Here is a 24,329-nt window from a genome sequence, read left to right on the forward strand (position 1 = left end):
TGTTCTTAAAGTATCAAAATAATCCCCCCATCTCTGTTCTGGTGTTGTGTATTAATACCATTGAAACTGATGCATTAATGTGTAAACTGCATTTTACTGTTATAGCTGGGCAAGGTGAAGTTAATTTTTTAACAATATTATATAAGGTTATAACTAATGATTGTTTTTGTTATGGATAAAATTGAGAATTGTTCTTTCATCCAGCTATTGATTCAGTTTACGGTAACTTCAGATAAAGCAGGAAATTCTCATATTTTGAAGCTGGAACCTTGAAATTTCTGAAATTGTTGAATGGAATATAAACATTATTCAGAATTACTTAGCAAAATAGCTACAAATGACACACATATACAACAAATTAGTTACGTGATCATTTTGCTAATAGTTTTGTACATAAGTAGGTTTTAATACTGTTGGGTGGTAAATCTTCTGCAATGCATCATATTTTAAAGGCTCTATATATTACAAAGGACATTTATGTCATGAAATAAATAATCACTTCAATGTGACTGAAAGAGGATGATCAATAAGTCACTGATTATTATGGAAAATGTTTCTTATAAAGCAAGGTATTTAGCCAGAGACTGCACAGTAATAATCACGGCATACACGCAGCTGAGCCAATCATGTTGTTTCACCTCCTTTTTATTGCAGCAAATAACTAATCAAAACCAAACTGATCAGCAAAGTGAACATTTCAACATGTTACATAAAATGACACAAATCCTCTTTGGGAAAATGTATTTGTTGCTTACTTTGAGTTTTAGTGTGACCCAAATCCTATCAGCTAACATGGAGGGAAATTGAGTTGTGACCTGTACTGGATCCAACCAACAGGAGGCGATCAACATGCCTTGGCTTCACTTTTGGGAAGGTCTTGTGTCATCCAGCTTTATACACAGTCAATTACATTTCTCAACAAATTTGACCTTAATTAGTGTTGTTTGGTTTTGATCTTTCTTCTACTTCTGCAGCAAAGGAACCTGAAAATGGCTAAAGTAGAAAGCAGCAGTACAGTCACCACAGTCAGTATTACCAGAAGTACATCTAAACAGTAGTACGAGTACCAGGGCATCTTATATGACTCTGTACGCAGATGAGGAGCACCTTTGTGGCGCATTACATATTCCACCCAGAAGATACCCTGATCCATGGGTGCCATTGGCTGATCTCTGTGCAAACGTGACAGTCTTTGCATGTTCTCTCTGTAGCTGTCTTGATGGAGTACATCTTTGATACCTTGCTCAAAACTGTGGCTATTAACATCACCCAGCTCAATGATCTTCCCAGCTCCTCTCTCCTGCAGACGGAGAAGGTTGTCATACTGGTCAAAGAACAAGGGTATTCCGAGCACAGGGACCCCGTGGTAAATGGCCTCTTGGACTCCATTGGTTCCACCATGAGCTACAAAGACTTTGGTCTGTGGGTGGCCCAGGAGGTCCTTCTGTGGCATCCAGTCCACTATCAGGGTGTTGTTGCCCAAAGTAGATGGACGTTCCCCTTTGTGCCTCCATATCACCTGAGTAGAATATGAAAAGAATCATGAAGACTTTGTTGTATACCTGTACACCACCAGATATATAATATCTAAATAAATTATGAAACGTCGCTACCAACAACTACCACACAGCTGTAAATTATGTAAAACTAACACTGATGAACATATAAGATAGATGCATTGCTATTTGAATAGCTCTGAGAATCTCTATGTCAAACAAGTAATTGGCAACTGGTGATTTATGTCACTGCAAAAGTGAATCAGTGAGCAGGTGTTACCTTCTGAGGCAACTTAGCAAAGACGCTGGCAATTTCATCTGCAATCTCTATCGGTAGAGCATTAACCAAAGTTCCCAAGGTCATGATGATCACTCCGTGGTCCCCAGAACTCTGTACAAACTCCTCCAGGTCTGCTGGCAGAGGTTGTGCTGGTTTGCACTGGAACCCTCCTATGTAGATGACATTTGGCATTGTGGGCCGCGGGAAATCAAACACAAAATCTGACCTGAACAGCCAAATGTCGGCTTCCTGAAGAAGAGAGATGATGTCACATCCACCCTCAATATATTTGTCACAGAGGACATCATAGCTTGGTCCAACTATGAATTGCTGCTGGAACACTATGATGCTGTAGAAAAACATATTCTTGATCCTCTGGATGAAATCCATTTTGTCCGTCAAGCCCGATCCTGGCACTGGGATGTAAGAGAGTGGTGAGGGAGCTATCACAAAGTGGCCGTCTCCACTGGTGATCCAGCGAACATTGAGCACCAAGGGCAGTTTCAGATACTTGGCTAGTATAATCCCTGGTGCCATGGCTGGGTCAGTGAGAACAAGATCATATTTGGAATCCATTAAGCTTTTTATCATCTTTTCATCCTCCAATATTTGAACAAGGGCATCAGACCACACTGCATGGGCCTCAAAAATCATTGAAAGGAAATTCTTGATGAGTTTGATGAAAGTAAGTGCTGAAGCCCTCTCTCTCTGTGCCTGGAAAAATCATTAAAAGATTCAGGTGAAAAAGTGATTATCTTGATATGTGAATGACTAAATGACCCACGTGAGGTCTGAACATAATTCAGAATTACTTACTTTTATTTGATCCTGCAAGAATACATCAAAAAAGTTCTCCATACTCTGATCCATTTCAAGGTTAATAGATGTGTAGAGAGGAGACTTTTCTGGGATGTACCAGCTGTTGGTGGCCCTGATCACAGTGATGTTGTGTCCCTTGGCATGAAGTTCTTCCAGGAGGATCTTCATATTGATCCAGTGGCTGCCATCGACTGGGAAAACCAGAATGTTTCCTCCATCGCAAGGTGGTGTGATGGAAATCAGACATACACTGAGGAATGCAAATATTTCACACACACGATACAGTGGAGTAGTTCCTAAAATATATCAGAAAGATGATAAAATGAGAGCCCTTATTTTCGACATATAACTAGGAAGAAATTAGTTCAACACTTTATGGTTTGTATCAGAATCAGAATCAGAATTGACTTTATTGCCATTGTAAGTGAAGAGGTTTCACATTACTAGGAATTTGTCTTGGTGATTGGTGCATACATAGAACGTAACGAGTAACATATAATAGTAGAATAAAATAGAATAAGGTAAAACAAAATAAAATAAGTAAAATAAATATGATTCTGGAGGTAGTTCAAAAGTGAGGTAGTGCAGGGTGGAAGTATAGTGCAAGTAGGTGAGGTAAACAGTGCAAATGAACAGCAGCTGGATAATGACATGAGCAGAAATCAGTGCCTGTACTGAAGTAACTAAAGTGCATGTTAGTCAGTTGGTGTTCAACAGTATCAGGTGAAAACAATGTGAAGAAAGAGTTCTGGCTGTTTAAAAAAAAAGCATGCATCTTACTGATACTTTAACCAATAGGAAACGTTGTACACTGCTAAGAAAATACAACATGATACCGGCAACAGCATGATCGTGTTCCTGAAATTTACTTACCCATTCTCAGGAGTGGCAACAGTAATCCAACTTGCCCACAGACTGTCAGCTCAACTAAACGATTCCTTACATATTTGAGTTCAAACTCCACTCTCAGAGGTGATTGCTCCTTTCACATGTAAATAACTCACATCTGACACGTGTGTCTTATGACGCTTTGTCGCTGTCATTCATGTTATACAAAGAATAAACAAACTGATTATCTCTTCCTTGTCATTTCATCATAGAGTTTTACTCTCTCATTTTATAATGTTGTTAAACTATTAAGAGTATCCTGTGCAGCGCAGTTTTGTGAATGTTTCTCTCTGCCAAGCAAGAACAATACCTCGATTAGAAGGACCTGTGTCCTCTTTCACAAGATCAGTAGCATTGGTTATGCAATATTAATCTGCATGATTTAGTCCACTAAGTTTCATGCATATGGTGTTAAAATAATACAAATGAATACCTGTAGAAATGGTTCCCTGAGTACAATATGTATAAGTCTTCATGCTTTTGCCACATAATGCAGTTATTTTCTTCACGGGCTGACCTGGTGGTTTGTTACATATGTCACACCAAGTTGAATGTAGGCTGCAGGTCACAGGACTGAACTCAGATGACCGGAGGCATTTACTCTCATGTCAGTAGTGAAGGTGGTATTCTGATCCTTTAAATAAGTAAAAGTACCAATATGCCACACATGTACATACATACAAGTAAGAGTCATTACACTGAAGATATTACTTAATGTATAAGTAAACATGTGTAAGTGTCAGGAAATGTTCTTAAAGTATCAAAATAATCCCCCCATCTCTGTTATGGCATTGTGTATTTATACCATTGAAACTGATGCATTAATGTGTAAACTGCATTTTACTGTTATAGCTGGGCAAGGTGAAGTTAATTTTTTAACAATATTATATAAGGTTATAACTAATGATTGTTTTTGTTATGGATAAAATTGAGAATTGTTCTTTCATCCAGCTATTGATTCAGTTTACGGTAACTTCAGATAAAGCAGGAAATTCTCATATTTTGAAGCTGGAACCTTGAAATTTCTGAAATTGTTGAATGGAATATAAACATTATTCAGAATTACTTAGCAAAATAGCTACAAATGACACACATATACAACAAATTAGTTACGTGATCATTTTGCTAATAGTTTTGTACATAAGTAGGTTTTAATACTGTTGGGTGGTAAATCTTCTGCAATGCATCATATTTTAAAGGCTCTATATATTACAAAGGACATTTATGTCATGAAATAAATAATCACTTTAGTTTGACTGAAAGAGGATCATCAATAAGTCACTGATTATTATGGAAAATGTTTCTTATAAAGCAAGGTATTAAGCCAGAGACTGCACAGTAATAATCACGGCATACACGCAGCTGAGCCAATCATGTTGTTTCACCTCCTTTTTATTGCAGCAAATAGCTAATCAAAACCAAACTGATCAGCAAAGTGAACATTTCAACATGTTACATAAAATGACACAAATCCTCGTTGGGAAAATGTATTTGTTGCTTACTTTGAGTTTTAGTGTGGCCCAAATCCTATCTGCTAACATGGAGGGAAATTGAGTTGTGACCTGTACTGGATCCAACCAACAGGAGGCGATCAACATGCCTTGGCTTCACTTTTGGGAAGGTCTTGTGTCATCCAGCTTTATACACAGTCAATTACATTTCTCAACAAATTTGACCTTAATTAGTGTTGTTTGGTTTTGATCTTTCTTCTACGTCTGCAGCAAAGGAACCTGAAAATGGCTAAAGTAGAAAGCAGCAATACAGTCACCGCAGTCAGTAATACCAGAAGTACATCTAAACAGTAGTACGAGTACCAGGGCATCTTATATGACTCTGTACGCAGATGCGGAGCACCTTTGTGACGCATTACATATTCCACCCAGAAGATACCCTGATCCATGGGTGCCATTGGCTGATCTCTGTGCAAACGTGACAGTCTTTGCATGTTCTCTCTGTAGCTGTCTTGATGGAGTACATCTTTGATACCTTGCTCAAAACTGTGGCTATTAACATCACCCAGCTGAATGATCTTCCCAGCTCCTCTCTCCTGCAGACGGAGAAGGTTGTCATACTGGTCAAAGAACAAGGGTATTCCGAGCACAGGGACCCCGTGGTAAATGGCCTCTTGGACTCCATTGGTTCCACCATGAGCTACAAAGACTTTGGTCTGTGGGTGGCCCAGGAGGTCCTTCTGTGGCATCCAGTCCACTATCAGGGTGTTGTTGCCCAAAGTAGATGGACGTTCCCCTTTGTGCCTCCATATCACCTGAGTAGAATATGAAAAGAATCATGAAGACTTTGTTGTATACCTGTACACCACCAGATATATAATATCTAAATAAATTATGAAACGTTGCTACCAACAACTACCACACAGCTGTAAATTATGTAAAACTAACACTGATGAACATATAAGATAGATGCATTGCTATTTGAATAGCTCTGAGAATCTCTATGTCAAACAAGTAATTGGCAACTGGTGGTTTATGTCACTGCAAAAGTGAATCAATGAGCAGGTGTTACCTTCTGAGGCAACTTAGCAAAGACGCTGGCAATTTCATCTGCAATCTCTATCGGTAGAGCATTAACCAAAGTTCCCAAGGTCATGATGATCACTCCGTGGTCCCCAGAACTCTGTACAAACTCCTCCAGGTCTGCTGGCAGAGGTTGTGCTGGTTTGCACTGGAACCCTCCTATGTAGATGACATTTGGCATTGTGGGCCGCGGGAAATCAAACACAAAATCTGACCTGAACAGCCAAATGTCGGCTTCCTGAAGAAGAGAGATGATGTCACATCCACCCTCAATATATTTGTCACAGAGGACATAATAGCTTGGTCCAACTATGAATTGCTGCTGGAACACTATGATGCTGTAGAAAAACATGTTCTTGATCCTCTGGATGAAATCCATTTTGTCCGTCAAGCCTGATCCTGGCACTGGGATGTAAGAGAGTGGTGAGGGAGCTATCACAAAGTGGCCGTCTCCACTGGTGATCCAGCGAACATTGAGCACCAAGGGCAGTTTCAGATACTTGGCAAGTATTACCCCTTGAGCAATGGCAGGGTCAGTGAGAACAAGATCATATTTGGAATCCATTAAGCTTTTTATCATCTTTTCATCCTCCAATATTTGAACAAGGGCATCAGACCACATTGCATGGACCTCAAAAATCATTGAAAGGAAATTCTTGATGAGTTTGATGAAAGTAAGTGCTGAAGCCCCTTCTCTCTGTGCCTGGAAAATTCATTGAAAAATTGGGGTGAAAAAGTGATTATCTTGATATGTGTATGACGAAATGTCCCACATGAGGTCTGGACATAATCCAGAATTACTTACTTTTATTTGATCCTGCAAGAATACATCAAGAAAGCTCTCTATACTCTGTTCCATTTCAAGGTTAATAGATGTGTAGAGAGGAGACTTTTCTGGGATGTACCAGCTGTTGACAGCCCTGATCACAGTGATGTTGTGTCCCTTGGCATGAAGTTCTTCCAGGAGGATCTTCATATTGATCCAGTGGCTGCCATCGACTGGGAAAACCAGAATGTTTCCTCCATCGCAAGGTGGTGTGATGGAAATCAGAGATACACTGAGGAACGCAAATATTCCACACACACGATACAGTGGAGTAGTTCCTAAAATATATCAGAAAGATGATAAAATGAGAGCCCTTATTTTCAGCACATTATTAGGAAGAAATGAGTTCAACACTTTATGGTTTCTATCAGGTGAAAACAATGTGAAGAAATAGTTCTGGCTGTTTAAAAAAAAACACATATCTGCATCTTTTTGATACTTTAACCAGTAGGAAACGTTGTACACTGCTAAGAAAATACAACATGATACCAGCAACAGCATGATCGTGTTCCTGAAATTTACTTACCCATTCTCAGGAGTGGCAACAGTAATCCCACTTTCCCACAGACTGTCAGCTCAACTAAACGATTCCTTACATATTTGAGTTCAAACTCCACTCTCAGAGGTGATTGCTCCTTTCACATGTAAATAACTCACATCTGACACGTGTGTCTTATGACGCTTTGTCGCTGTCATTCATGTTATACAAAGAATAAACAAACTGATTATCTCTTCCTTGTCATTTCATCATAGAGTTTTACTCTCTCACTTTATAATGTTGTTAAACTATTAAGAGTATCCTGTGCAGCGCAGTTTTGTGAATGTTTCTCTCTGCCAAGCAAGAACAATACCTCGATTAGAAGGACCTGTGTCCTCTTTCACAAGATCAGTAGCATTGGTTATGCAATATTAATCTGCATGATTTAGTCCACTAAGTTTCATGCATATTGTGTTAAAATAATACAAATGAATACCTGTAGAAAGGGTTCCCTGAGTACAATATGTATAAGTCTTCATGCTTTTGCCACATAATGCAGTTATTTTCTTCACGGGCTGACCTGGTGGTTTGTTACATATGTCACACAAAGTTGAATGTGGGCTGCAGGTCACAGGACTGAACTCAGATGACCGGAGGCATTTACTCTCATGTCAGTAGTGAAGGTGGTATTCTGATCCTTTAAATAAGTAAAAGTACCAATATGCCACACATGTACATACATACAAGTAAGAGTCATTACACTGAAGAAATTACTTAATGTATAAGTAAACATGTGTAAGTGTCAGGAAATGTTCTTAAAGTATCAAAATAATCCCCCCATCTCTGTTATGGCGTTGTGTATTTATACCATTGAAACTGATGCATTAATGTGTAAACTGCATTTTACTGTTATAGCTGGGCAAGGTGAAGTTAATTTTTTAACAATATTATATAAGGTTGTAACTAATGATTGTTTTTATTATGGATTAAATTGAGAATTGTTCTTTCATCCAGCTATTGATTCAGTTTACCGTAACTTCAGATAAAGCAGGAAATTCTCATATTTTGAAGCTGGAACCTTGAAATTTCTGAAATTGTTGAATGGAATACAAACATTATTTAGAATTACTTAGCAAAATAGCTGCAAATGACACACATATACAACAAATTAGTTACGTGATCATTTTGCTAATAGTTTTGTACATAAGTAGGTTTTAATACTGTTGGGTGGTAAATCTTCTGCAATGCATCATATTTTAAAGGCTCTATATATTACAAAGGACATTTATGTCATGAAATAAATAATCACTTCAATTTGACTGAAAGAGGATCATCAATAAGGCACTGATTATTATGGAAAATGTTTCTTATAAAGCAAGGTATTAAGCCAGAGACTGCACAGTAATAATCACCGCATACACGCAGCTGAGCCAATCATGTTGTTTCCCCTCCTTTTTATTGCAGCAAATAACTAATCAAAACCAAACTGATCAGCAAAGTGAACATTTCAACATGTTACATAAAATGACACAAATCCTCTTTGGGAAAATGTATTTGTTGCTTACTTTGAGTTTTAGTGTGACCCAAATCCTATCAGCTAACATGGAGGGAAATTGAGTTGTGACCTGTACTGGATCCAACCAACAGGAGGCGATCAACATGCCTTGGCTTCACTTTTGGGAAGGTCTTGTGTCATCCAGCTTTATACACAGTCAATTACATTTCTCAACAAATTTGACCTTAATTAGTGTTGTTTGGTTTTGATCTTTCTTCTACTTCTGCAGCAAAGGAACCTGAAAATGGCTAAAGTAGAAATCAGCAGTACAGTCACCGCAGTCAGTAATACCAGAAGTACATCTAAACAGTAGTACGAGTACCAGGGCATCTTATATGACTCTGTACGCAGATGCGGAGCACCTTTGTGACGCATTACATATTCCACCCAGAAGATACCCTGATCCATGGGTGCCATTGGCTGATCTCTGTGCAAACGTGACAGTCTTTGCATGTTCTCTCTGTAGCTGTCTTGATGGAGTACATCTTTGATACCTTGCTCAAAACTGTGGCTATTAACATCACCCAGCTGAATGATCTTCCCAGCTCCTCTCTCCTGCAGACGGAGAAGGTTGTCATACTGGTCAAAGAACAAGGGTATTCCGAGCACAGGGACCCCGTGGTAAATGGCCTCTTGGACTCCATTGGTTCCACCATGAGCTACAAAGACTTTGGTCTGTGGGTGGCCCAGGAGGTCCTTCTGTGGCATCCAGTCCACTATCAGGGTGTTGTTGCCCAAAGTAGATGGACGTTCCCCTTTGTGCCTCCATATCACCTGAGTAGAATATGAAAAGAATCATGAAGACTTTGTTGTATACCTGTACACCACCAGATATATAATATCTAAATAAATTATGAAACGTTGCTACCAACAACTACCACACAGCTGTAAATTATGTAATACTAACACTGATGAACATATAAGATAGATGCATTGCTATTTGAATAGCTCTGAAAATCTCTATGTCAAACAAGTAATTGGCAACTGGTGGTTTATGTCACTGCAAAAGTGAATCAGTGAGCAGGTGTTACCTTCTGAGGCAACTCAGCAAAGACGCTGGCAATTTCATCTGCAATCTCTATCGGTAGAGCATTAACCAAAGTTCCCAAGGTCATGATGATCACTCCGTGGTCCCCAGAACTCTGTACAAACTCCTCCAGGTCTGCTGGCAGAGGTTGTGCTGGTTTGCACTGGAACCCTCCTATGTAGATGACATTTGGCATTGTGGGCCGCGGGAAATCAAACACAAAATCTGACCTGAACAGCCAAATGTCGGCTTCCTGAAGAAGAGAGATGATGTCACATCCACCCTCAATATATTTGTCACAGAGGACATCATAGCTTGGTCCAACTATGAATTGCTGCTGGAACACTATGATGCTGTAGAAAAACATATTCTTGATCCTCTGGATGAAATCCATTTTGTCCGTCAAGCCCGATCCTGGCACTGGGATGTAAGAGAGTGGTGAGGGAGCTATCACAAAGTGGCCGTCTCCACTGGTGATCCAGCGAACATTGAGCACCAAGGGCAGTTTCAGATACTTGGCAAGTATTACCCCTGGTGCAATGCCTGGGTCAGTGAGAACAAGATCATATTTGGAATCCATTAAGCTTTTTATCATCTTTTCATCCTCCAATATTTGAACAAGGGCATCAGACCACATTGCATGGACCTCAAAAATCATTGAAAGGAAATTCTTGATGAGTTTGATGAAAGTAAGTGCTGAAGCCCCCTCTCTCTGTGTCTGGAAAAATCATTGAAAAATTGGGGTGAAAAAGTGATTATCTTGATATGTGAATGACTAAATGACCCACATGAGGTCTGAACATAATTCAGAATTACTTACTTTTATTTGATCCTGCAAGAATACATCAAAAAAGGTTGCTATACTCTGATCCATTTCAAGGTTAATAGATGTGTAGAGAGGAGACTTTTCTGGGATGTACCAGCTGTTGGTGGCCCTGATCACAGTGATGTTGTGTCCCTTGGCATGAAGTTCTTCCAGGAGGATCTTCATATTGATCCAGTGGCTGCCATCGACTGGGAAAACCAGAATGTTTCCTCCATCGCAAGGTGGTGTGATGGAAATCAGAGATACACTGAGGAATGCAAATATTTCACACACACGATACAGTGGAGTAGTTCCTAAAATATATCAGAGAGATGATAAAATGAGAGCCCTTGTTTTCAACATATCATTAAGAGGAAATTAGTTCAACACTTTATGGTTTGTATCAGAATCAGAATCAGAATCAGAATCAGAATTGACTTTATTGCCATTGTAAGTGAAGAGGTTTCACATTACTAGGAATTTGTCTTGGTGATTGGTGCATACATAGAACGTAACAAGTAACATATAATAGTAGAATAAAGTAAAATAAAATAGAATAAGGTAAAACAAAATAAAATAAGTAAAATAAATATGGTTCTGGAGGTAGTTCAAAAGTGAGGTAGTGCTGGGTGGAAGTATAGTGCAAGTAGGTGAGGTAAACAGTGCAAATGAACAGCAGGTGGATAATGACATGAGCAGAAATCAGTGCCTGTACTGAAGTAACTAAAGTGCATGTTAGTCAGTTGGTGTTCAACAGTATCAGGTGAAAACAATGTGAAGAAAGAGTTCTGGCTGTTTAAAAAAAAACACATATCTGCATCTTTTTGATACTTTAACCAGTAGGAAACGTTGTACACTGCTAAGAAAATACAACATGATACCGGCAACAGCATGATCGTGTTCCTGAAATTTACTTACCCATTCTCAGGAGTGGCAACAGTAATCCAACTTGCCCACAGACTGTCAGCTCAACTAAACGATTCCTTACATATTTGAGTTCAAACTCCACTCTCAGAGGTGATTGCTCCTTTCACATGTAAATAACTCACATCTGACACGTGTGTCTTATGACGCTTTGTCGCTGTCATTCATGTTATACAAAGAATAAACAAACTGATTATCTCTTCCTTGTCATTTCATCATAGAGTTTTACTCTCTCATTTTATAATGTTGTTAAACTATTAAGAGTATCCTGTGCAGCGCAGTTTTGTGAATGTTTCTCTCTGCCAAGCAAGAACAATACCTCGATTAGAAGGACCTGTGTCCTCTTTCACAAGATCAGTAGCATTGGTTATGCAATATTAATCTGCATGATTTAGTCCACTAAGTTTCATGCATATGGTGTTAAAATAATACAAATGAATACCTGTAGAAATGGTTCCCTGAGTACAATATGTATAAGTCTTCATGCTTTTGCCACATAATGCAGTTATTTTCTTCACGGGCTGACCTGGTGGTTTGTTACATATGTCACACCAAGTTGAATGTAGGCTGCAGGTCACAGGACTGAACTCAGATGACCGGAGGCATTTACTCTCATGTCAGTAGTGAAGGTGGTATTCTGATCCTTTAAATAAGTAAAAGTACCAATATGCCACACATGTACATACATACAAGTAAGAGTCATTACACTGAAGATATTACTTAATGTATAAGTAAACATGTGTAAGTGTCAGGAAATGTTCTTAAAGTATCAAAATAATCCCCCCATCTCTGTTCTGGTGTTGTGTATTAATACCATTGAAACTGATGCATTAATGTGTAAACTGCATTTTACTGTTATAGCTGGGCAAGGTGAAGTTAATTTTTTAACAATATTATATAAGGTTATAACTAATGATTGTTTTTGTTATGGATAAAATTGAGAATTGTTCTTTCATCCAGCTATTGATTCAGTTTACGGTAACTTCAGATAAAGCAGGAAATTCTCATATTTTGAAGCTGGAACCTTGAAATTTCTGAAATTGTTGAATGGAATATAAACATTATTCAGAATTACTTAGCAAAATAGCTACAAATGACACACATATACAACAAATTAGTTACGTGGTCATTTTGCTAATAGTTTTGTACATAAGTAGGTTTTAATACTGTTGGGTGGTAAATCTTCTGCAATGCATCATATTTTAAAGGCTCTATATATTACAAAGGACATTTATGTCATGAAATAAATAATCACTTCAATGTGACTGAAAGAGGATGATCAATAAGTCACTGATTATTATGGAAAATGTTTCTTATAAAGCAAGGTATTTAGCCAGAGACTGCACAGTAATAATCACCGCATACACGCAGCTGAGCCAATCATGTTGTTTCACCTCCTTTTTATTGCAGCAAATAACTAATCAAAACCAAACTAATCAGCAAAGTGAACATTTCAACATGTTACATAAAATGACACAAATCCTCTTTGGGAAAATGTATTTGTTGCTTACTTTGAGTTTTAGTGTGACCCAAATCCTATCAGCTAACATGGAGGGAAATTGAGTTGTGACCTGTAATGGATCCCACCAACAGGAGGCGATCAACATGCCTTGGCTTCACTTTTGGGAAGGTCTTGTGTCATCCAGCTTTATACACAGTCAATTACATTTCTCAACAAATTTGACCTTAATTAGTGTTGTTTGGTTTTGATCTTTCTTCTACGTCTGCAGCAAAGGAACCTGAAAATGGATAAAGTAGAAAGCAGCAGTACAGTCACCACAGTCAGTATTACCAGAAGTACATCTAAACAGTAGTACGAGTACCAGGGCATCTTATATGACTCTGTACGCAGATGCGGAGCACCTTTGTGACGCATTACATATTCCACCCAGAAGATACCCTGATCCATGGGTGCCATTGGCTGATCTCTGTGCAAACGTGACAGTCTTTGCATGTTCTCTCTGTAGCTGTCTTGATGGAGTACATCTTTGATACCTTGCTCAAAACTGTGGCTATTAACATCACCCAGCTGAATGATCTTCCCAGCTCCTCTCTCCTGCAGACGGAGAAGGTTGTCATACTGGTCAAAGAACAAGGGTATTCCGAGCACAGGGACCCCGTGGTAAATGGCCTCTTGGACTCCATTGGTTCCACCATGAGCTACAAAGACTTTGGTCTGTGGGTGGCCCAGGAGGTCCTTCTGTGGCATCCAGTCCACTATCAGGGTGTTGTTGCCCAAAGTAGATGGACGTTCCCCTTTGTGCCTCCATATCACCTGAGTAGAATATGAAAAGAATCATGAAGACTTTGTTGTATACCTGTACACCACCAGATATATAATATCTAAATAAATTATGAAACGTTGCTACCAACAACTACCACACAGCTGTAAATTATGTAAAACTAACACTGATGAACATATAAGATAGATGCATTGCTATTTGAATAGCTCTGAGAATCTCTATGTCAAACAAGTAATTGGCAACTGGTGATTTATGTCACTGCAAAAGTGAATCAGTGAGCAGGTGTTACCTTCTGAGGCAACTTAGCAAAGACGCTGGCAATTTCATCTGCAATCTCTATCGGTAGAGCATTAACCAAAGTTCCCAAGGTCATGATGATCACTCCGTGGTCCCCAGAACTCTGTACAAACTCCTCCAGGTCTGCTGGCAGAGGTTGTGCTGGTTTGCACTGGAACCCTCCTATGTAGATGACATTTGGCATTGTGGGCCGTGGGAAATCAAACACAAAATCTGACCTGAACAGCCAAATGTCGGCTTCCTGAAGAAGAGAGATGATGTCACATCCACCCTCAATATATTTGTCACAGAGGACATCATAGCTTGGTCCAACTATGAATTGCTGCTGGAACACTATGATGCTGTAGAAAAACATATTCTTGATCCTCTGGATGAAATCCATTTTGTCCGTCAAGCCTGATCCTGGCACTGGGATGTAAGAGAGTGGTGAGGGAGCTATCACAAAGTGGCCGTCTCCACTGGTGATCCAGCGAACATTGAGCACCAAGGGCAGTTTCAGATACTTGGCTAGTATAATCCCTGGTGCCATGGCTGGGTCAGTGAGAACAAGATCATATTTGGAATCCATTAAGCTTTTTATCATCTTTTCATCCTCCAATATTTGAACAAGGGCATCAGACCACACTGCATGGGCCTCAAAAATCATTGAAAGGAAATTCTTGATGAGTTTGATGAAAGTAAGTGCTGAAGCCCCCTCTCTCTGTGCCTGGAAAAATCATTAAAAGATTCAGGTGAAAAAGTGATTATCTTGATATGTGAATGACTAAATGACCCACGTGAGGTCTGAACATAATTCAGAATTACTTACTTTTATTTGATCCTGCAAGAATACATCAAAAAAGTTCTCCATACTCTGATCCATTTCAAGGTTAATAGATGTGTAGAGAGGAGACTTTTCTGGGATGTACCAGCTGTTGGAGGCCCTGATCACAGTGATGTTGTGTCCCTTGGCATGAAGTTCTTCCAGGAGGATCTTCATATTGATCCAGTGGCTGCCATCGACTGGGAAAACCAGAATGTTTCCTCCATCGCAAGGTGGTGTGATGGAAATCAGAGATACACTGAGGAATGCAAATATTCCACACACACGATACAGTGGAGTAGTTCCTAAAATATATCAGAGAGATGATAAAATGAGAGCCCTTGTTTTCAACATATCATTAAGAGGAAATTAGTTCAACACTTTATGGTTTGTATCAGAATCAGAATCAGAATCAGAATCAGAATTGACTTTATTGCCATTGTAAGTGAAGAGGTTTCACATTACTAGGAATTTGTCTTGGTGATTGGTGCATACATAGAACGTAACAAGTAACATATAATAGTAGAATAAAGTAAAATAAAATAGAATAAGGTAAAACAAAATAAAATAAGTAAAATAAATATGGTTCTGGAGGTAGTTCAAAAGTGAGGTAGTGCTGGGTGGAAGTATAGTGCAAGTAGGTGAGGTAAACAGTGCAAATGAACAGCAGGTGGATAATGACATGAGCAGAAATCAGTGCCTGTACTGAAGTAACTAAAGTGCATGTTAGTCAGTTGGTGTTCAACAGTATCAGGTGAAAACAATGTGAAGAAAGAGTTCTGGCTGTTTAAAAAAAAAGCATGCATCTTACTGATACTTTAACCAGTAGGAAACGTTGTACACTGCTAAGAAAATACAACATGATACCGGCAACAGCATGATCGTGTTCCTGAAATTTACTTACCCATTCTCAGGAGTGGCAACAGTAATCCAACTTGCCCACAGACTGTCAGCTCAACTAAACGATTCCTTACATATTTGAGTTCAAACTCCACTCTCAGAGGTGATTGCTCCTTTCACATGTAAATAACTCACATCTGACACGTGTGTCTTATGACGCTTTGTCGCTGTCATTCATGTTATACAAAGAATAAACAAACTGATTATCTCTTCCTTGTCATTTCATCATAGAGTTTTACTCTCTCATTTTATAATGTTGTTAAACTATTAAGAGTATCCTGTGCAGCGCAGTTTTGTGAATGTTTCTCTCTGCCAAGCAAGAACAATACCTCGATTAGAAGGACCTGTGTCCTCTTTCACAAGATCAGTAGCATTGGTTATGCAATATTAATCTGCATGATTTAGTCCACTAAGTTTCATGCATATGGTGTTAAAATAATACAAATGAATACCTGTAGAAATGGTTCCCTGAGTACAATATGTATAAGTCTTCATGCTTTTGCCACATAATGCAGTTATTTTCTTCACGGGCTGACCTGGTGGTTTGTTACATATGTCACACCAAGTTGAATGTAGGCTGCAGGTCACAGGACTGAACTCAGATGACCGGAGGCATTTACTCTCATGTCAGTAGTGAAGGTGGTATTCTGATCCTTTAAATAAGTAAAAGTACCAATATGCCACACATGTACATACATACAAGTAAGAGTCATTACACTGAAGATATTACTTAATGTATAAGTAAACATGTGTAAGTGTCAGGAAATGTTCTTAAAGTATCAAAATAATCCCCCCATCTCTGTTCTGGTGTTGTGTATTTATACCATTGAAACTGATGCATTAATGTGTAAACTGCATTTTACTGTTATAGCTGGGCAAGGTGAAGTTAATTTTTTAACAATATTATATAAGGTTATAACTAATGATTGTTTTTGTTATGGATAAAATTGAGAATTGTTCTTTCATCCAGCTATTGATTCAGTTTACGGTAACTTCAGATAAAGCAGGAAATTCTCATATTTTGAAGCTGGAACCTTGAAATTTCTGAAATTGTTGAATGGAATATAAACATTATTCAGAATTACTTAGCAAAATAGCTACAAATGACACACATATACAACAAATTAGTTACGTGATCATTTTGCTAATAGTTTTGTACATAAGTAGGTTTTAATACTGTTGGGTGGTAAATCTTCTGCAATGCATCATATTTTAAAGGCTCTATATATTACAAAGGACATTTATGTCATGAAATAAATAATCACTTTAGTTTGACTGAAAGAGGATCATCAATAAGTCACTGATTATTATGGAAAATGTTTCTTATAAAGCAAGGTATTAAGCCAGAGACTGCACAGTAATAATCACCGCATACACGCAGCTGAGCCAATCATGTTGTTTCACCTCCTTTTTATTGCAGCAAATAGCTAATCAAAACCAAACTGATCAGCAAAGTGAACATTTCAACATGTTACATAAAATGACACAAATCCTCGTTGGGAAAATGTATTTGTTGCTTACTTTGAGTTTTAGTGTGGCCCAAATCCTATCTGCTAACATGGAGGGAAATTGAGTTGTGACCTGTACTGGATCCAACCAACAGGAGGCGATCAACATGCCTTGGCTTCACTTTTGGGAAGGTCTTGTGTCATCCAGCTTTATACACAGTCAATTACATTTCTCAACAAATTTGACCTTAATTAGTGTTGTTTGGTTTTGATCTTTCTTCTACGTCTGCAGCAAAGGAACCTGAAAATGGATAAAGTAGAAATCAGCAGTACAGTCACCGCAGTCAGTAATACCAGAAGTACATCTAAACAGTAGTACGAGTACCAGGGCATCTTATATGACTCTGTACGCAGATGCGGAGCACCTTTGTGACGCATTACATATTCCACCCAGAAGATACCCTGATCCATGGGTGCCATTGGCTGATCTCTGTGCAAACGTGACAGTCTTTGCATGTTCTCTCTGTAGCTGTCTTGATGGAGTACATCTTTGATACCTTGCTCAAAACTGTGGCTATTAACATCACCCAGCTGAATGATCTTCCCAGCTCCTCTCTCCTGCAGACGGAGAAGGTTGTCATACTGGTCAAAGAACAAGGGTATTCCGAGCACAGGGACCCCGTGGTAAATGGCCTCTTGGACTCCATTGGTTCCACCATGAGCTACAAAGACTTTGGTCTGTGGGTGGCCCAGGAGGTCCTTCTGTGGCATCCAGTCCACTATCAGGGTGTTGTTGCCCAAAGTAGATGGACGTTCCCCTTTGTGCCTCCATATCACCTGAGTAGAATATGAAAAGAATCATGAAGACTTTGTTGTATACCTGTACACCACCAGATATATAATATCTAAATAAATTATGAAACGTTGCTACCAACAACTACCACACAGCTGTAAATTATGTAAAACTAACACTGATGAACATATAAGATAGATGCATTGCTATTTGAATAGCTCTGAAAATCTCTATGTCAAACAAGTAATTGGCAACTGGTGGTTTATGTCACTGCAAAAGTGAATCAATGAGCAGGTGTTACCTTCTGAGGCAACTTAGCAAAGACGCTGGCAATTTCATCTGCAATCTCTATCGGTAGAGCATTAACCAAAGTTCCCAAGGTCATGATGATCACTCCGTGGTCCCCAGAACTCTGTACAAACTCCTCCAGGTCTGCTGGCAGAGGTTGTGCTGGTTTGCACTGGAACCCTCCTATGTAGATGACATTTGGCATTGTGGGCCGCGGGAAATCAAACACAAAATCTGACCTGAACAGCCAAATGTCGGCTTCCTGAAGAAGAGAGATGATGTCACATCCACCCTCAATATATTTGTCACAGAGGACATAATAGCTTGGTCCAACTATGAATTGCTGCTGGAACACTATGATGCTGTAGAAAAACATGTTCTTGATCCTCTGGATGAAATCCATTTTGTCCGTCAAGCCTGATCCTGGCACTGGGATGTAAGAGAGTGGTGAGGGAGCTATCACAAAGTGGCCGTCTCCACTGGTGATCCAGCGAACATTGAGCACCAAGGGCAGTTTCAGATACTTGGCAAGTATTACCCCTTGAGCAATGGCAGGGTCAGTGAGAACAAGATCATATTTGGAATCCATTAAGCTTTTTATCATCTTTTCATCCTCCAATATTTGAACAAGGGCATCAGACCACATTGCATGGACCTCAAAAATCATTGAAAGGAAATTCTTGATGAGTTTGATGAAAGTAAGTGCTGAAGCCCCTTCTCTCTGTGCCTGGAAAATTCATTGAAAAATTGGGGTGAAAAAGTGATTATCTTGATATGTGTATGACGAAATGTCCCACATGAGGTCTGGACATAATCCAGAATTACTTACTTTTATTTGATCCTGCAAGAATACATCAAGAAAGCTCTCTATACTCTGTTCCATTTCAAGGTTAATAGATGTGTAGAGAGGAGACTTTTCTGGGATGTACCAGCTGTTGACAGCCCTGATCACAGTGATGTTGTGTCCCTTGGCATGAAGTTCTTCCAGGAGGATCTTCATATTGATCCAGTGGCTGCCATCGACTGGGAAAACCAGAATGTTTCCTCCATCGCAAGGTGGTGTGATGGAAATCAGAGATACACTGAGGAACGCAAATATTCCACACACATGATACAGTGGAGTAGTTCCTAAAATATATCAGAGAGATGATAAAATGAGAGCCCTCATTTTCAGCACATTATTAGGAAGAAATGAGTTCAACACTTTATGGTTTCTATCAGGTGAAAACAATGTGAAGAAATAGTTCTGGCTGTTTAAAAAAAAACACATATCTGCATCTTTTTGATACTTTAACCAGTAGGAAACGTTGTACACTGCTAAGAAAATACAACATGATACCAGCAACAGCATGATCGTGTTCCTGAAATTTACTTACCCATTCTCAGGAGTGGCAACAGTAATCCCACTTTCCCACAGACTGTCAGCTCAACTAAACGATTCCTTACATATTTGAGTTCAAACTCCACTCTCAGAGGTGATTGCTCCTTTCACATGTAAATAACTCACATCTGACACGTGTGTCTTATGACGCTTTGTCGCTGTCATTCATGTTATACAAAGAATAAACAAACTGATTATCTCTTCCTTGTCATTTCATCATAGAGTTTTACTCTCTCACTTTATAATGTTGTTAAACTATTAAGAGTATCCTGTGCAGCGCAGTTTTGTGAATGTTTCTCTCTGCCAAGCAAGAACAATACCTCGATTAGAAGGACCTGTGTCCTCTTTCACAAGATCAGTAGCATTGGTTATGCAATATTAATCTGCATGATTTAGTCCACTAAGTTTCATGCATATTGTGTTAAAATAATACAAATGAATACCTGTAGAAAGGGTTCCCTGAGTACAATATGTATAAGTCTTCATGCTTTTGCCACATAATGCAGTTATTTTCTTCACGGGCTGACCTGGTGGTTTGTTACATATGTCACACAAAGTTGAATGTGGGCTGCAGGTCACAGGACTGAACTCAGATGACCGGAGGCATTTACTCTCATGTCAGTAGTGAAGGTGGTATTCTGATCCTTTAAATAAGTAAAAGTACCAATATGCCACACATGTACATACATACAAGTAAGAGTCATTACACTGAAGAAATTACTTAATGTATAAGTAAACATGTGTAAGTGTCAGGAAATGTTCTTAAAGTATCAAAATAATCCCCCCATCTCTGTTATGGCGTTGTGTATTTATACCATTGAAACTGATGCATTAATGTGTAAACTGCATTTTACTGTTATAGCTGGGCAAGGTGAAGTTAATTTTTTAACAATATTATATAAGGTTGTAACTAATGATTGTTTTTATTATGGATTAAATTGAGAATTGTTCTTTCATCCAGCTATTGATTCAGTTTACCGTAACTTCAGATAAAGCAGGAAATTCTCATATTTTGAAGCTGGAACCTTGAAATTTCTGAAATTGTTGAATGGAATACAAACATTATTTAGAATTACTTAGCAAAATAGCTACAAATGACACACATATACAACAAATTAGTTACGTGATCATTTTGCTAATAGTTTTGTACATAAGTAGGTTTTAATACTGTTGGGTGGTAAATCTTCTGCAATGCATCATATTTTAAAGGCTCTATATATTACAAAGGACATTTATGTCATGAAATAAATAATCACTTCAATGTGACTGAAAGAGGATGATCAATAAGGCACTGATTATTATGGAAAATGTTTCTTATAAAGCAAGGTATTAAGCCAGAGACTGCACAGTAATAATCACCGCATACACGCAGCTGAGCCAATCATGTTGTTTCCCCTCCTTTTTATTGCAGCAAATAACTAATCAAAACCAAACTGATCAGCAAAGTGAACATTTCAACATGTTACATAAAATGACACAAATCCTCTTTGGGAAAATGTATTTGTTGCTTACTTTGAGTTTTAGTGTGACCCAAATCCTATCAGCTAACATGGAGGGAAATTGAGTTGTGACCTGTACTGGATCCAACCAACAGGAGGCGATCAACATGCCTTGGCTTCACTTTTGGGAAGGTCTTGTGTCATCCAGCTTTATACACAGTCAATTACATTTCTCAACAAATTTGACCTTAATTAGTGTTGTTTGGTTTTGATCTTTCTTCTACTTCTGCAGCAAAGGAACCTGAAAATGGCTAAAGTAGAAATCAGCAGTACAGTCACCGCAGTCAGTAATACCAGAAGTACATCTAAACAGTAGTACGAGTACCAGGGCATCTTATATGACTCTGTACGCAGATGCGGAGCACCTTTGTGACGCATTACATATTCCACCCAGAAGATACCCTGATCCATGGGTGCCATTGGCTGATCTCTGTGCAAACGTGACAGTCTTTGCATGTTCTCTCTGTAGCTGTCTTGATGGAGTACATCTTTGATACCTTGCTCAAAACTGTGGCTATTAACATCACCCAGCTGAATGATCTTCCCAGCTCCTCTCTCCTGCAGACGGAGAAGGTTGTCATACTGGTCAAAGAACAAGGGTATTCCGAGCACAGGGACCCCGTGGTAAATGGCCTCTTGGACTCCATTGGTTCCACCATGAGCTACAAAGACTTTGGTCTGTGGGTGGCCCAGGAGGTCCTTCTGTGGCATCCAGTCCACTATCAGGGTGTTGTTGCCCAAAGTAGATGGACGTTCCCCTTTGTGCCTCCATATCACCTGAGTAGAATATGAAAAGAATCATGAAGACTTTGTTGTATACCTGTACACCACCAGATATATAATATCTAAATAAATTATGAAACGTTGCTACCAACAACTACCACACAGCTGTAAATTATGTAATACTAATACTGATGAACATATAAGACAGATGCATTGCTATTTGAATAGCTCTGAAAATCTCTATGTCAAACAAGTAATTGGCAACTGGTGGTTTATGTCACTGCAAAAGTGCATCAGGGAGCAGGTGTTACCTTCTGAGGCAACTTAGCAAAGACGCTGGCAATTTCATCTGCAATCTCTATCGGTAGAGCATTAACCAAAGTTCCCAAGGTCATGATGATCACTCCGTGGTCCCCAGAACTCTGTACAAACTCCTCCAGGTCTGCTGGCAGAGGTTGTGCTGGTTTGCACTGGAACCCTCCTATGTAGATGACATTTGGCATTGTGGGCCGCGGGAAATCAAACACAAAATCTGACCTGAACAGCCAAATGTCGGCTTCCTGAAGAAGAGAGATGATGTCACATCCACCCTCAATATATTTGTCACAGAGGACATCATAGCTTGGCCCAACCATGAATTGCTGCTGGAACACTATGATGCTGTAGAAAAACATATTCTTGATCCTCTGGATGAAATCCATTTTGTCCGTCAAGCCCGATCCTGGCACTGGGATGTAAGAGAGTGGTGAGGGAGCTATCACAAAGTGGCCGTCTCCACTGGTGATCCAGCGAACATTGAGCACCAAGGGCAGTTTCAGATACTTGGCTAGTATAATCCCTGGTGCCATGGCTGGGTCAGTGAGAACAAGATCATATTTGGAATCCATTAAGCTTTTTATCATCTTTTCATCCTCCAATATTTGAACAAGGGCATCAGACCACATTGCATGGGCCTCAAAAATCATTGAAAGGAAATTCTTGATGAGTTTGATGAAAGTAAGTGCTGAAGCCCCCTCTCTCTGTGCCTGGAAAAATCATTTAAAGATTCAGGTGAAAAAGTGATTATCTTGATATGTGAATGACTAAATGACCCACATGAGGTCTGGACATAATCCAGAATTACTTACTTTTATTTGATCCTGCAAGAATACATCAAGAAAGTTCTCCATACTCTGATCCATTTCAAGGTTAATAGATGTGTAGAGAGGAGACTTTTCTGGGATGTACCAGCTGTTGGTGGCCCTGATCACAGTGATGTTGTGTCCCTTGGCATGAAGTTCTTCCAGGAGGATCTTCATATTGATCCAGTGGCTGCCATCGACTGGGAAAACCAGAATGTTTCCTCCATCGCAAGGTGGTGTGATGGAAATCAGAGATACACTGAGGAACGCAAATATTCCACACACATGATACATTGGAGTAGTTCCTAAAATATATCAGAGAGATGATAAAATGAGAGCCCTCATTTTCAGCACATCATCAATGAGAAATGACATGTTCATGGATTGTATCAGGTGAAATAATGTGAAGAAAGAGTTGGCAAAACAAATGTGTCTGTTTACATTTCCCTGGAAATATATAAATGTATATTTATGCGTGTGTGTGTGTGTGTAAATATCTGATGTTTTATATTTTATTTCATATTTTATTTTATATTTTTTTTTCTATTTGTTACTGTCTTTTCATTTTCATTTTCTTGGTTGGGAAAATTGCAAATTGCAATGTCTGTAAGAAAGAGGAATTTTCCTTTGGGGATAAATCATTCTGATTCTGATTCTGGTGTTTGTATTTCTTTTTATACTTTAACCAGTAGGAAGTTTTACACACTGACACAAAAAACAGCGAAATAGTGTGATACCTTCAACAGCATGATCGTGTTGAAAATGAAATTTACTTACCCATTCTCAGGAGTGGCAACAGTAATCCTATTTGCCCACAGACTGACGGGTCATCAAAATGATTTCTTACATATTTGAGTTTAAACTCCGGTCTCAGAGACGATTGGTCCTTTTACAGGTAAATAAGTCACGTGTGACACGTCTGTGTCTCATGAAGCTTCATCGCTTTCATTAATGTTTTACAAATAATAAACAAACTGATTATCTCTTCAGTATCATGTCATCATATCGACTTACTACCTCATTTTGTAATGTACTGCTAACAATATCCGTAACAGTGCAACACAGTTTTATGAATATGTTTCTCTCTGCCAAGCAAGAACAATGCCTCAATTAGAAGGACCTGTGTCCTCTTTCACAAGATCAGTAGCATTGGTTATGTAATATTAAGTTAGTCCACCATGTTTCATGCATCTCCTGTTAAA

The 24,329-nt window shown here is 39.0% G+C and overlaps 6 protein-coding genes across 6 annotated transcripts; all 6 read right to left on the reverse strand.

The window, feature by feature from the left end:
- Positions 1 to 624: 624 nt before the first annotated feature.
- LOC124071059 (UDP-glucuronosyltransferase 2C1-like) lies at positions 625 to 3,472 on the reverse strand. Its single transcript, XM_046411491.1, has 4 exons — positions 3,469 to 3,472; positions 2,593 to 2,891; positions 1,777 to 2,490; positions 625 to 1,519 (listed from the first exon to the last, which is right to left on the reverse strand). Exons 1-4 carry the CDS (start codon positions 3,470 to 3,472, stop codon positions 935 to 937), a joined length of 1,602 nt encoding a protein of 533 aa, XP_046267447.1. The 3' UTR covers positions 625 to 934.
- A 1,394-nt stretch (positions 3,473 to 4,866) lies between these two features.
- On the reverse strand, positions 4,867 to 7,396 carry LOC124070919 (UDP-glucuronosyltransferase 2A2-like). Its single transcript, XM_046411261.1, has 4 exons — positions 7,370 to 7,396; positions 6,823 to 7,121; positions 6,007 to 6,720; positions 4,867 to 5,749 (listed from the first exon to the last, which is right to left on the reverse strand). Exons 1-4 carry the CDS (start codon positions 7,371 to 7,373, stop codon positions 5,165 to 5,167), a joined length of 1,602 nt encoding a protein of 533 aa, XP_046267217.1. The 5' UTR covers positions 7,374 to 7,396; the 3' UTR covers positions 4,867 to 5,164.
- Positions 7,397 to 8,758: 1,362 nt separating this feature from the next.
- LOC124071215 (UDP-glucuronosyltransferase 2C1-like) lies at positions 8,759 to 11,900 on the reverse strand. Its single transcript, XM_046411713.1, has 4 exons — positions 11,627 to 11,900; positions 10,724 to 11,022; positions 9,908 to 10,621; positions 8,759 to 9,650 (listed from the first exon to the last, which is right to left on the reverse strand). The coding sequence occupies exons 1-4, from the start codon at positions 11,628 to 11,630 to the stop codon at positions 9,066 to 9,068; spliced, it is 1,602 nt and encodes a 533-aa protein (XP_046267669.1). The 5' UTR covers positions 11,631 to 11,900; the 3' UTR covers positions 8,759 to 9,065.
- A 1,146-nt stretch (positions 11,901 to 13,046) lies between these two features.
- LOC124070936 (UDP-glucuronosyltransferase 2A1-like) lies at positions 13,047 to 16,127 on the reverse strand. Its single transcript, XM_046411289.1, has 4 exons — positions 15,879 to 16,127; positions 14,981 to 15,279; positions 14,165 to 14,878; positions 13,047 to 13,907 (listed from the first exon to the last, which is right to left on the reverse strand). Exons 1-4 carry the CDS (start codon positions 15,880 to 15,882, stop codon positions 13,323 to 13,325), a joined length of 1,602 nt encoding a protein of 533 aa, XP_046267245.1. The 5' UTR covers positions 15,883 to 16,127; the 3' UTR covers positions 13,047 to 13,322.
- A 1,165-nt stretch (positions 16,128 to 17,292) lies between these two features.
- Positions 17,293 to 19,783, reverse strand: LOC124071060 (UDP-glucuronosyltransferase 2A2-like). Its single transcript, XM_046411493.1, has 4 exons — positions 19,780 to 19,783; positions 19,233 to 19,531; positions 18,417 to 19,130; positions 17,293 to 18,159 (listed from the first exon to the last, which is right to left on the reverse strand). The coding sequence occupies exons 1-4, from the start codon at positions 19,781 to 19,783 to the stop codon at positions 17,575 to 17,577; spliced, it is 1,602 nt and encodes a 533-aa protein (XP_046267449.1). The 3' UTR covers positions 17,293 to 17,574.
- Positions 19,784 to 21,168: 1,385 nt separating this feature from the next.
- Positions 21,169 to 23,977, reverse strand: LOC124070937 (UDP-glucuronosyltransferase 2C1-like). The gene is made up of 4 exons (XM_046411290.1): positions 23,905 to 23,977; positions 23,134 to 23,432; positions 22,318 to 23,031; positions 21,169 to 22,060 (listed from the first exon to the last, which is right to left on the reverse strand). The coding sequence occupies exons 1-4, from the start codon at positions 23,906 to 23,908 to the stop codon at positions 21,476 to 21,478; spliced, it is 1,602 nt and encodes a 533-aa protein (XP_046267246.1). The 5' UTR covers positions 23,909 to 23,977; the 3' UTR covers positions 21,169 to 21,475.
- Positions 23,978 to 24,329: the final 352 nt, after the last annotated feature.

This window comes from Scatophagus argus, chromosome 14, assembly GCF_020382885.2.
Source record: "Scatophagus argus isolate fScaArg1 chromosome 14, fScaArg1.pri, whole genome shotgun sequence".
Lineage (NCBI taxonomy): Eukaryota > Metazoa > Chordata > Actinopteri > Scatophagidae > Scatophagus > Scatophagus argus.